Source organism: Bombyx mandarina, chromosome 11, assembly GCF_030267445.1.
Source record: "Bombyx mandarina strain Sakado chromosome 11, ASM3026744v2".
NCBI classification, from domain to species: Eukaryota; Metazoa; Arthropoda; class Insecta; order Lepidoptera; family Bombycidae; genus Bombyx; species Bombyx mandarina.
In genome coordinates this window covers 1,874,108-1,887,262 of record NC_143218.1, presented here as the reverse complement: position 1 = coordinate 1,887,262, position 13,155 = coordinate 1,874,108, and the positions used below count along the sequence as shown (strand labels likewise).

The 13,155-nt window shown below is 41.7% G+C and overlaps 2 protein-coding genes across 5 annotated transcripts in view; one reads left to right on the top strand and one right to left on the bottom strand.

Annotated features, from left to right (window-relative positions):
* Positions 1–13,155, bottom strand: part of Invadolysin (leishmanolysin-like peptidase, invadolysin) — a 90,483-nt gene that overhangs the window by 5,881 nt on the left and 71,447 nt on the right. For 2 of the 4 annotated variants that reach the window (XM_089731275.1, XM_089731278.1), the window contains exons 5-12: positions 12,303–12,414; positions 6,757–6,877; positions 6,241–6,382; positions 5,458–5,595; positions 3,894–3,959; positions 2,583–2,706; positions 1,301–1,402; positions 508–695 (exon numbers count right to left, since the gene is read on the bottom strand). In XM_089731275.1, the coding sequence (XP_089587401.1) occupies positions 508–695; positions 1,301–1,402; positions 2,583–2,706; positions 3,894–3,959; positions 5,458–5,595; positions 6,241–6,382; positions 6,757–6,877; positions 12,303–12,414 (993 nt within the window). The remainder of the gene's footprint in view (positions 1–507; positions 696–1,300; positions 1,403–2,582; positions 2,707–3,893; positions 3,960–5,457; positions 5,596–6,240; positions 6,383–6,756; positions 6,878–12,302; positions 12,415–13,155) is intronic. The other 2 variants (XM_089731277.1, XM_089731279.1) reach the window with 1 other exon arrangement.
* Positions 7,491–10,874, top strand: LOC149501887 (uncharacterized). Its single transcript, XM_089731531.1, has 3 exons — positions 7,491–7,516; positions 7,963–8,119; positions 9,991–10,874. Exons 1-3 carry the CDS (start codon positions 7,491–7,493, stop codon positions 10,867–10,869), a joined length of 1,062 nt encoding a protein of 353 aa, XP_089587657.1. The 3' UTR covers positions 10,870–10,874.

Sequence of the window (13,155 nt, the reverse complement as noted above, 5' to 3'; positions counted from 1 at the left end):
GATGAATAAATTAATTATGGTGGTACATGTTTTGACCCCGGAATGAACAAGCAAGCAAATAAATTTTGCAATTACAATTCCCCTATCACTAACTTCGGTTCCGCAATTGCTCATAGAAATTCCCCCATTACTCACTTGAGTTCCACAATCACTCACATAAATTCTTCCACCACCCCTTTCGGTTCCACAATCGCTCGTACAAATTCCTCCAATACCCAGTTGAATTCCCCAATCGCTCACGCAAATTCCCCCATTAACCACTTCAATTCCGTTATTACTCAAAAAAACCCATAATCACTGTAGTAAGTGACATATTATCAGATCTTTTAAATGGTCGTTTAGAGGCTTACATAATTCCAATAGAATTCTTCTATTCTATATTAACTAGCCAGCGAATTCCCCCATCACAAACTTCGAGTTCCGCAATCGCTCACAGCAATCCCACAATCAGTAGCATCACTCTCCTCCCGGTTCGCTTCGGTCGCGCGCGCTCTAAAATGAATATACCTCAACCTTTGCAGGTTCATCCACTGCTTGCACGAGGACATGGCGAATTTACAGCCCAGTCCCTTCCCCCAGTCCAGGGGGGTGGCGTGGGAGTAGTCCGCCCTGTACCAGCCGGTGTCCTCCATCATCGCGAGGGTTATCCTGCTGAAGACCGAGTTCTGGGTGTGGGTGCCGGTCATGGCCTCGTTCTTTAAGGACGAAACAAAAAATATGATTTTTAATACGCTTTTATTAGCTTCAGACGTATGTATGTATGTAACGGAATCTTTGAATACGATTTTGACCCCCTTCAAAACGTCGGATTAACTCGAAATTTGATATAATTATTAAGGACCGATGACAACTCAATATAAAAAAAAATGAAAAAAAAATAGAAAAAATTTAAATTCAACTAAAAAATTAAAAATAAATAATAGATAAAAAAGTAACAAAATACGCTGTTATAGAAAATCCAACTAAAAAATAGAAAATAAATTTGAATTAAAAATAGTGTAAGAAAAAATAATTTTATTGTAAAAAAGCGTGGAACGGAAATAAATATAACATTTTTATTATACACATACATATTAATAATAATATACATCCATAACCCTGGAAAAGACATTTTATATTTATCATACACAAATATCTTCCCTTGGCGGGATTCGAACCCGCGACCCCCTTGTGTAGTGACCATGTCACTTACCACTACACCAGACGGCCGTCAAACAGTATGATTATTTGCTTATGATATTTTGGGGGGAGGCTACCTACATTCGGACTGGAGTTAGCAAGGTAGGCTACCGAGACTGACCTCAAAGACTCTCTTCTCCCAGTGGGTCATGGCGGTGCCGTCGCCACCCTGATCCTCCAACTCTGCCCCCTCCAGCTCTGAGCAGTTGAAGTGTTCGCGTACCTGAATCAACAGAGCACAACAGTTCAATGCGAAGGTCGTGAAGTTGTCTTCGGAAGTATATTGTCATGTCAATGTCAGGTACATTATATGAAACTAGTATAGGATCGCAGCGCCACCTGCCGGTCACAATTATGTGTTTTTTTTTTATTGCTTAGATGGGTGGACGAGCTCACAGCCCACCTGGTGTTAAGTGGTTACTGGAGCCCATAGACATCTACAACGTAAACCCACCTTGAGATATAAGTTCTAAGATCTCAAGTATAGTTACACAGTAGTGTCTGAGTCGAATGACAGGGAAGCACATATTATATTTATAAAATATATAAATAACATGTACAATTATTAAATATACATTATATGTATGTATATATAAGAAAATAAATAAATAAATAGAGGAACTTTGTACATAAATATAACTAAAGATATAAGATTAATTATTTTATTTTTGGACTTTTAGAGGTAGGTCTACGAATCCACGGCCAACATGCCGTTAATTGGTTACTGGCCCGTGGACATCAACAACACAAATGCCACCGTCTAATTTGAAATATTGATCTGAGATACATTTTATGTAGGACTTTTTGTGGGTCATGTGGTATTTGTCAAAAGTCATAGATGACATTTTTATAGTGACGTCTATGGACCCATGTGATCGCTTAGCATCAGCTGAAAAAAACATATCATTGACGAACACTTAAACTCGTGGTCGCACCACGCTCGGGTGTCCATAATTTTAGTGGGGACTTTTAAAATTTTCAATTTGTAACAAGTTTATCGACGATCGATATTAAGAAACTTTATCTAAATACTAGCTGACCCAGCAGACTTCGTAGTGCCTCAATCGATAAATAAAAGACCCTAAACTTTTGTATAAAATAAATATAAAACAAACAAAAGGAATCCGTCCGACGGGGGACACATCGAAGTAAAAACAAAATTGTTATTTTTATTCAATTCCGAGCATTTTCCTATTTATTTACCTTGTAAACCTTCTCTGGACTTCCACAAATAATTCAAGACCAAAATTAGCCAAATCGGTCCAGGCGTTCTCGAGTTTTAGCGAGACTAACGAACAGCAATTTATTTTTATATATATATATAGATAGATATAGATTATCCAGGGTCATAGCTCCTTCTGCGCGTTGCCCCGGACTAAAACCGCCCTCTCATAGACTTTTACCTCTTTAACAACCCTCGGAGTGACCATCATGTGAAAGGTCCTCTCCATGTATCCACCTCTGATCATCCAATTCTTTCGCGTCACGTTCCTCACCACTCTATCAGACCACTTGTGTATCTGCAGCCTGTAAAATGGACGTCGTTTTAACGAGGACAAAGCGGATGACGGTTTAGCCACAAGTGACGTCACGATGCGTCAACCGGAAAATAAAGCGTATTATTGTAATGATTTCTTTAAACAAACATCCCTTTGAAATGATTCTTGTCCACCTAGCGGTTGTCTGGGAGAGATCGTTTTTAACGATAAGACCAATTGTACTTCTTTGTAATTTTTATAGTATTTTAATTGTATAATTTTACGCATTTTATTATTGTTTTGTTTACAATAAAGCGTACTCTCTCTCCCTCTCTCTCTCTCTTTCTCTCTCTCTGACCCTCTCTTTCTCGGTCTCAATTAGATTTAAACGACTTGTATTAATTAGAATTATGTGATCCTCTATCCGTTTTGATGTTTTCATTTTAAATGTCATACTTGTATACGAGCTGAGACTGAGAAACGCTAATTTCAAAAAAGGTGTTTTTTTCTTATATTTAAAAAAAGTTGACGGTAGTTCGAAAAATACTTTAATATCGACTATGGAGGGTAGAAGTAAGCGCCATCTTGTATAGGGGACAAGTTGAATAAGTGTGGACCTGTAACAAGCGAGCTATTGTTGGAAGACTCACAGCGAAATAGTTCTAGTGTAGCAAGTGGAAATGTTGTGAATATAGCAGTTTTAAACAGAGTGAAGTGTGCTAGTTTATGGCGCTGTTAGTCACTGACTGCGTGCCATCCCTACAACGCTTTTATAGCCGATACCTCATCTCTAGAATTATCGAGAATATTCCACACATCTCTAGTCGTAGTTTCCGTTATCTGTCAATAGATGGCGTTGTGCTTCTCGAGCGTACTAGGTGCTTCTAGGTGCTTTGATATTCGTTTGACTATTCGGCGATAGATGGCGTTACTCTTACCGGCGTAACAATGTACTGAGATGGTGCTCGATACTTCTACCCTACATAAGATAATATAAACACTATTGTTAAATTGCTAGCGCGGTCCAGTTTTTCCGTGGACGTGTGAGGCCTGTCATTCCTGAGCAGTCTAAAGCCTTAACTCAAAACTAACTCCTCATCCAATGGTGGGTTCCCGGTGTACCCTCCATAATATAATATAAACACTATTGTTAAATTGCTAGCGCGGTCCAGCTTTTCCGTGGACGTGTGAGGCCTGTCATTCCTGAGCAGCCTACAGCCTTAACTCAACACTCACTCCTCATCCAATGGTGGGTTTCCAGTGTCAGGTCTTCTTTCGGTCAGGGGCTCGCCGTTGTCGTCTCTGAAAAACGTGGTGCTATTAAAGACCTAGACACCTAGACACCTAGGACTTCACGGCTGGACGTTCCAGTTCCGAAGAACCGTGAGCGAATCACGGTGTGAAGGTGCGGCTCCTTGGACCATGAAGAACTCACAGGCTGATGATGCGTCCTCGGAGATCCTTGGACGATTATTTGTCAATTATAGTCCAGGTGGCATGATTTGAGTGAAACTCTACTGGTTTTTTGGCGAAATACAATTAAATATTTTTTGTTCCTAGGTATTCTAGTAATTTCAAGGGGTCATACTAGATTCACCGAGAAAATAGGTGAGCTCACGGGGCTTTAACCTGAGGACGTTGCCACCACGGCACCTCTAGCCCTAGCAAGAGCCGTGCTTCACAGAATCTACCACTAGATCGGAAACGCGACCCACTGAGAAGATTTGGCGAGAAACTCAGTGGACTGTGTCTATGGGTTAATTCACTAAAGGCACCGTTAGCGGATCTAGAGGATCCGAAATGACTTATTAAAGGTTTTTTTTCCTACCTAATCTGGTGGTCTTGAGAGACCACTTCAGCGTAATCTTAACTAGTATGAGAGCTCACGGGGCTCAAACCTGACGATGTTGCTGACACGGACCCTAGCAAGAGCAATGCTTGCTAGAATCTACTTTAATCTACCACCGGATCGGAAACGCGACCCACTGAGATGATCCGGCGAGAAACTCTGTGAGCTGTGTCTGTGGGTTAGTCTACTAAAGACACCGTTAGTGGATCTGGAGGATCCAAAATGACTTATTAAAACAAAAATCATTTCCCTTATATAAAATTAGGGAACAGACATCTATTTGGCAGCATTTAAATTATTCCACCAGGAGAAACGCTGGCACGATTAATGCAGCGTAACTCCTAAATCGCAGAAGTCGTTCCTGAGCACTCGTTAGCTTAGTAGGGGAGCCCACGATGCTAAATAGAGATTTACTCGAGCGTCATAGAGACTTATTGGGATGCAAAGCTTAGATGATAATAAGAAAAAAATGTCATAATAATATAATTATACATTTTTCATTATCCTTGAATTATTTCCTTCAAAATAAAATGAAAATTGAGCCACGCTCGAGAATGTCCGTCCAGATGACGTTTTTTTTACAACTTTTCCGGCCTCCTATTTCTTTACGTCACTCTCAAATTGTCAGATTAGTGGGATATACACTTTTTAGCATGTAATTAACTCGCCCTACTTTAATCTGACGCGCTCGAGAATTTCCGATGATAAATTTTATTTTTTACTAATCTGATCCTTTATCCTGGACGCGCGGCCTTATTTATGAGGTTCATATTTGGTGGAGGTACTTAACCGGATACAAGGTATCTCCTTGTATATTAATCTGCCGCGCTTTAGTAAATCCCGAAATCCCCGTTTGGGCTCCCCTACTATTAAACCCGGTCGCGTCGCTCGATACGAGCACAACGGACGCCCAACGAATTAATCTTTAGAGGCGTCCTTTATGTTTCTTACCTGTAAAACGCGAACAGAGACACACTGAAGCCCAGAGCGTGCAGCATCTCGTGTTTGACGGTCGAAAGGACCGACGGTAAGTCGCGGTATTTGGTCGACAGTTCGGCCGGACAGAAATTCGCGTGACCAGCCACCGGCCTGGGGAGGGTTAGCAAAACAACAACATTATAATACATAACGAGGGGTGTATTATATCTACCCGCAATTTGCAAACGCGAACGAAATTACGTAGATATATAAGATATGTAAGGGATTTTATGACCTGGTAACTAAGGTTTGAAGTCGTCGTGGCCTAAAGGATAAGACGTCCGGTGCATTCGGATCTAGCGATGCAACGGTGTTCGAATCCCGCAGGCAGGTACCAATTTTTCTAATGAAATACGTAGTCAACAAATGTTCACGATTGACTTCCACGGTGAAGGAATAACATCGTGTAATTTATTACACGATGTTATTCCTTATACGGACTTATCACTGGTGGTAGGACCTCTTGTGAGTCCGCACGGGTAGGTACCACCACCCCGCCCATTTCTGTCGTGAAGCAGTAATGCGTTTCGGTTTGAAGGGTGGGGTAGCCGTTGTAACTATACTGAGACCTTAGAACTTATATCTCAAGCTGAGCGGCGCATTTACGTTGTAAATGTCTATGGGCTCCAGTAACCAATTAGCCCCAGGTCGGCTGTGAGATCGTCCACCCATCTGAGCAATAAAAAAAACCTTCAGGGAATAATACCTATAATTCTTCAGGGAAAATCAACACCCTGTATTTTCCAAGATACCTACCTGTCCAAAGCCGACTCCTGTTGGCAGTGAGACGCGTACGCCACCGTGAGACCTCGCCGGCATCTCTCAGTCTCCACGGCGCTGACGTAGAGCATAAAGTCGGTGTCCTTCACGCCAACCGGCTCCGAATCCTCATCGATAACTGGTGATGTTAGAAAAGACTCCACTTACCACACGTACAGGGTGTGTATAAACCGGATAATACGAAAGTGTAGTAAAAATCAGACCCGCAAAATTATAATTTGCGTAATCACTGGGGGTAGGACGTCTTGTGAGTCCACACGGGTAGGTACCACCGCCCTGCCTATTTCTACCGTGAAGCAGTGACGCGGTTTAATCCGAAGGCCAGACCAGCCGTTGTACTGTAAAAATGAGACCTAAGAACTCATATCTCAAAGTGGGTGGCGGCATTTAAGCGTTAGATGTCTATGGGCTCCGGTAACCACTTAACAGCATGTGGGCCGTGAGCTCGTCCATGGACCTAAGCAATAAAAAATAAATAAATAAAAAGCTTACCATCGCTTCGTTCGTCGAGATTGTTCTCGCTGACTTCTGTAGCTGGTTCATCATCCGGAGGGGGCTGGTAGCGAGGTAGCGCCCGGCAGTCGTGGCCGGTGCTATTACAGACATAGCAAGGCTAGGAAGAAATGGTTTATCAATTATACTGTTATGCCGGTACGAGTAACGCCATCTATCGCCAAATAGCCGCACGAATTACGAAGGTACTATCGAGAAGGTACTACGAAGGTACTACCAAGGTAAAATCGAGAGGTACAACGGCATCTATTGCCATTGATAGCAGAAACACACATCGAAGCTACTCGACTTGCTCAGAATGTACTCAATAAACCTAGGAATATCGTATCGACTATAAAAGCGTTGCAGAGATGGCACGGAGTCAATTAGTAATCGGAACTACTCGAAGCGAAACAGCAAAGGGATCCCCTGAAGCGAAGCGGAAGAAGCGAATTGAGAATATTAAAGTGAGTGTTCTAGGTGATATATACAGGTTTAGTTTGTACTTCGGTAGAATTTTATTTATCGCTAACCTCAGCGCGTAACTATACGTCAGTGACTTTTGTTCGATTATACCTTAATATAAAAAAAAATATAGAAACTTATAAACATAAAAAAGATCTGAAAATAACCAAGGTAAATAATGCTCTACACTTCTCTCAAAGTCTCAAACGGAGATGGGCTGGCCATGTTGGGAGATACGGATATCGATGGACAATAATTAACACCACAAAATGGAAAGGACCGCAGGGCGTGAGAAGTAAGGGGCGCCCGGCTATCCCACAAAACGTTCAACCTGTTCATAGATTTAAGAAAACTGTCAAGGAACGTTTGTGCAACAAGGCATATTATAAAGTTAAAGATTTTTTACTAGATGGCACTACGTGGGAATGAGGCGTTCGCTCCTGGCCTTTTCATTTTTCATTATTATTATTATTTATTTGAATTGTATTTTTTTGACTTGTTTTTTCGTATAATGAAAATATGTTTTCTTATTTTAAAAAAAAAAGAAAATATTTGATAAAATCCAAAAAAAAAAAAGCCCGCTGAGTTTGTTTCGCCGGTTCTTCTCAGGACTGTGGCTTTTTTGGAACCGGTGGTAGAGTTAACATTTTCTTTTACATTTTGACATTCAACAAGTGTGTTTTTGATGACATCCAAGTTGAAATAAATGATTTTGAATTTGAATTTGAATTTGGCTGCCAGGTGGCAGGACGAGATTGTATCCAAAGCAGGAAGAGACTGGACGACCACTGCTAAAAATGGAATGGGAATGGGAAAAATGGAATTCATTGGAGGAGACTTTTACCCTGAGGGAGTCCACATTAGGAGATTAAATTGGACGAGCAGTAGATGTATTATGGTTAATTAGTAATATAATACTAATTTAATTAAGCTCCATCTAATTATTGTGGAATCATATAAAGCTTTTAAGCTATTCCATAGCTTTTATCGCGGGATTTGAGCGCGGCGACCGAATCATGAAATTCCGTAACGAAAATAAAACCTAATACCCCCCACTCCGCTTACCATGTAGATCGCGTTCAACACATTCACACGTTGCGCTTGTGTAGTGTTTATGAATAAGCGCGCGGCGTGACGTCGCACTGCATGCGCATCATGAAAAATCTGCCCATCTCTCTCTCGCGCGGTCTAGCTTAAGCTACAGCTACAGTTAATGTTTTGCTTTTGTTAATGTTTATAAATATAGCGTGGTCTTATTTTATTATTGTTTTAATATTAAATTATTATTGTTTAATTATAATTGCGTAAGTTGAAAAAAAATGCTATGCAATAGCTTTACCGCGGCAGTCCCCGAGTGCCACACATGGTTTATTTTTTACGGGGTATTTTGTAACACGTTGTATAATAAAAGTGTATTTAAGTCTTTGACAATAGAACCATAATAGTGTACAAACATATAAATTCAATGGACTATAGTCGAATTTCGACTACTGCGGGACCACTAGTTATAATTTAATGCTTGAAAAAAGAAATAAGCAATTTTTTTTTATGTGCGCGTTAAATTATTTCACGTCGAAAATTTACGGGCAAATAAAATCGTTTGAGAAATGTTTTTTTTGCGTAACGCAGGTATGTTTTATTTATTTATTTATTAGATATTTTAGACATAGACACCTACAACGTAAATGCGCCACCCACCTTGAGATATAAGTTCTAAGGTCTCAGTATAGTTACAACGGCTGCCTCACCCTTCAAACCGAAACACATTACTGCTTCACGGCAGAAAGAGGCAGGGCGTTAGTACCTAACCGTGCGGACTCACAAGAGGTCTTACCACCAGTAATTACGTAAATTATAATTTTGCGGGTTTGATTTTTATTACACGTTATGTTATTCCTTCACCCAGGAAGTCAATCGTGAACATTTGTGAAGTACGTATTTCATTAGAAAAATAGGCACCCGCCTGCGGGATTCGACCGGTGCATCGTTAGATACGAATGCACCGGACGTCTTATCCTTCAGGCCACGACTACTACTTGCTGTGTTTAGGACCAAAGTACATGTGATAGAAGTACCGATTGTAATTGTAAAGGGCTGTATTGATATTTAAAACGGTACGCACAAGGGTATGAATGACATTTTGGCGCAGCATCGGAATCCCTGTGGGGACACTAGGGGCCCAGGACCGGGACAAACTTTGGGAAGCGTGGAAGCTTTTAAAAACGTTAATAGATTAGAAATAAATAAATAAATCATGAGATTAGCGTAATATGGTTTTTTTTAATGGTTCTTAAACTAACCCCAGCCCTGATCTCTTGTCGGATATAATAAACATGTTTCTCTGTTCCCTTTTTATTCGCTAGTAGCCTAGCAGGCTATTCAAGCTACGTCCGGACGGGTAGATAAGCTCACGGACTCAACCTGAGAGAGTAATTGCTAACAATAGCCCTAGCAAGAGCAATGCTTCGCAGAATCTACGACCGGATCGGAATGGCGACCCACAGAGAAGACCCAGCGAGACAATCAGCGGGCAGGCATTCGAGAATATTCTATACTGGTCTCGATATCCGCATTTGCTATCTGACGACAGATGGCGTTACCAGTTAGAGTGATTCTAACAGCTCTTTTTTTTATTGCCTTTGTAGGCAGACCAGCGTACGGCCCACCTGATGGTAAGTGGTTACCGTCGCCCATGGACTTCAGCAATGCCAGGAGCAGAGCCAAGCCGCTGCCTACCACTACGACGCGCGGTACGGTTGGCAGAGATAGATCCTAATCCCAATTTATGTTTCAGGGTTCTCTCTGCTCATCCTATGCAATATCGCTCACTGTTATGTGCTACTGACGGCAAACATTGAAGACATTAAAAAACTGGCGAGACGGTTCGTTTCCGAGTCCTTGGCGGAGAGGATCGCGGATTTTATTGCGACGGCCACCCAGAAGCTGATTAATAACGTGTCGAATGAAAACGGAGCCAACATCCAAACTGTGCACAGTGTATCTGATGAAAATACCAGCGGAACGGACTATTTAGGTCGACAGAGGCAAAAGAAGCCCACGAGCAAAGCAAAGCCCAAAGAATGGACCAGAAACGCGTTGAAATATACGGGATTCGAAGACCTACGCGAGGCAGAAGATAAACCGAAATCGAAGCTACCCTTCTGGGCTAAGAACCCTAAAAAAGACCAGAAGAACATAGAGCCGCAGAGCAGAGATATTAAAAATAATGACGGAACAACGCGTCCCATCAAAGCGACTGTTCGCCAGACAAGATTTAAGCAAAAACACAGGAAGAAACCCAAGTACGCTGATAAGACTGCTAGGAAATCAAAACCGGCTCTGTCTGGCGAAACGTTGGTTGAGAGCATCAAGAAACAATTGATGACGACAATCAAAGAAGTTAACTCAGATTCCTCTCAATCCAATGACGTCCAGGACACGAATAGAGATAATACCACATTAAGAGAAGCCGGAAAGGCTGATTTCGAAGGTCGAACCGAAACGGTGACCGCAAAGAAAGAGAAGAACGAATTTGATTTGTACGATAATACGAACTATCCGAAAGATTTGGCGGCGACTAGTGGCGGCGTCAAGTTACCCGCGATGCCACTGATGAAGAGAGGTTGGGGTAATAGAAATAAATCTTGACTTTATTGGGTTTTTTTAATGTAAAGTTTTGGGCATGAAGGATTAGTGGGCTTCGGGTGAGTTCTGCCTTATCTGAGGCTCGGATTTGTTTTTGTTGCCCTTGTAGGCAGATGAGCATACGGCTCACCTGATGGTGAGTGGTTACCGTCGCCTATGGACTTCAGCAATGCCAGGGGCAGAGCCAAGCCGCTGCCTACCTCGGCTTTTTAGTGACATGCGATTTTAGTCGGTTTTTCGACATTCACGTTGGGGACCGTAGACCAGTAGACCCTAAGGGAGATCGAACTGGAAGGTTTTCAAGTATACACCACGCTACTGTGACTATATTTCATTCCATCTCATTTCCTTTCATTTAATTTCATCCCAATTCATTAAATTCTCAGATTAAATAAATAATAATTAAATAAATAAATGGGAACGAATCACGCACGATCATTCCGGCCCAATTTAGGATTCTCTGTGTTATGGGTACCAGAGGATGCTAAACATACTTGTATAGGTTTAAAAAAAAAACGTATATAGATAATAAATGCCTATTTCTGCCGTGAAGCAGTAATGCTTTTCGGTTTGAAGGGCGGGGGCAGCCGTTGTAACTATACTTGAGACCCTAGAACTCATAATCTCAAGGTGGGTAGCGGCATTTACGTTGTTGATATCTATGGGCTCCGGTAACCACTTAACATCAAGTGGGCTATGACCTAGTCCACCTATCTATGCAATAAAATATAATAAAAAGATAATAAACACTCAGACGAAGAGCAAACCAGCCTGTTTATCACACGAACGTTTGCCCGATGTGGGGATCGAACCCACGACCCTCGGCGCCAAAGTCAGGGTAACTACTGCACAACCGAGTTATTCATAATGAATAGCACCACCATGAGGAACTGTTTGAGATGGTCCCATCCCAGCCACTGCGTTCAATCACAGTGCGTTTATAGAGATCTTTTTTGCCAATTACCATCCGGCTTTAGAAATAACTTCCGTTCACAGTGTTTCCCGGGCGCTATGACACGTCTTCCTTCAAACGAGGTTTGGAAGACCACTCGGCGATAGGCAGCGGCTTGGTTGTGCCCCTCGAATTGCTGACGTCCACAAGCAACGGGCAATAAGGACAATAAATCCTGTACAAATTACACTGAACTAGCCGTGCTCAATTTGAAGAGCCATTATAGACTTCGCCTTTTGATCACAAGATTGGGGTCGTCTGTATCACTGAACTCGTCCATCGACCTGTGTGCTTAGTGTGAGTTTTTTAACGTTCTCGATAACGTAAAAGTTAACTCAAATTTGTAAGATGGAACGTTTGCCGCTAAGGACGCTGTTGCAACTGCATTCAATTTCAGTTAACTTTTACGCTATCGAAAACGTTAAAAAACTCGCACTAAGAAGCACACTGAGCTATTTATATATAATCGACGATCAGAACTTACATTCAAATGCTCCTCTGGTACACGAACCTCTCCACACATCGTTTCATGACTGCACGCGTCTATACAGTGCGATCTGCCGCCACGCAGGAAAACTTGGCGTGTCGGACATTTCCTGGAAACAGAGCAGAGTCAGTGTGGCTGCGACGGCTTGAGTAGCACCCCCTACCTCTCTCCGTGGGTATTGGGAAGCGACTAAGGGATTCCCTAGAGTATAGGCAGCAGCGTTCGGTGTCGGTTCCTCATTTAGTCGTAGTGGCCTAAAGGATAAATCGTCCGGTCCATTAATATGTAGCGATGCACCGGATGAATGTTTGAATCCCGCAGGCGGGTACCAATTTTTCTAATGAAATACGTACTTAACAAATGTTCACGATTGACTTCCACGGTGAAGGAATGACATCGTGTAATAAATAAAATGTGGTGTCGTGGGACACCAGGTAGGAACGAAGTTCCTTCGGCTAATGTAGAATCGACACAATTTGCAAAAAAAAATCGTGCTCAATTTTATGTAGGTTTTCTCGATTTTTCTCTTAAATTTTGCTGATTACTTTTTATTTAAGTATAGGAAAGTATTTAGGAAATTCAGTATTTTAGGAAATAATAAATTACGTAAAATAGAAAGAGAATGGATGAGAGAACGAAAAGAAAGAGGGAGAAAGAGAAAGGTATTATACACTACTCGCTTGTGTATGCGACTGTCGCGCCTGCGCACGTCTCATTTAACGGTTTTATTCCACGCACTTTTTTCCACGGATTTTTTCTTACGGTTTTACTATCACATTTTTTTCAGTTCGATCGCGCAGCAAAATCCCTATCCCCTCCAAGCCTGCCGTAAGGAACTTCGTTCCAAAAA

Excerpts from the sequence above, each read along its gene's own strand:
- LOC149501887 (XM_089731531.1), top strand. The coding sequence starts at position 7,491 with ATGGAAAGGACCGCAGGGCGTGAGAA. Across the intron at positions 7,517-7,962 it reads AGGACCGCAGGGCGTGAGAA|GTGGCAGGACGAGATTGTAT; the intron begins GTAAGGGGCGCC and ends TTTGGCTGCCAG. Across the intron at positions 8,120-9,990 it reads CGAGCAGTAGATGTATTATG|ATCCTAATCCCAATTTATGT; the intron begins GTTAATTAGTAA and ends TGGCAGAGATAG.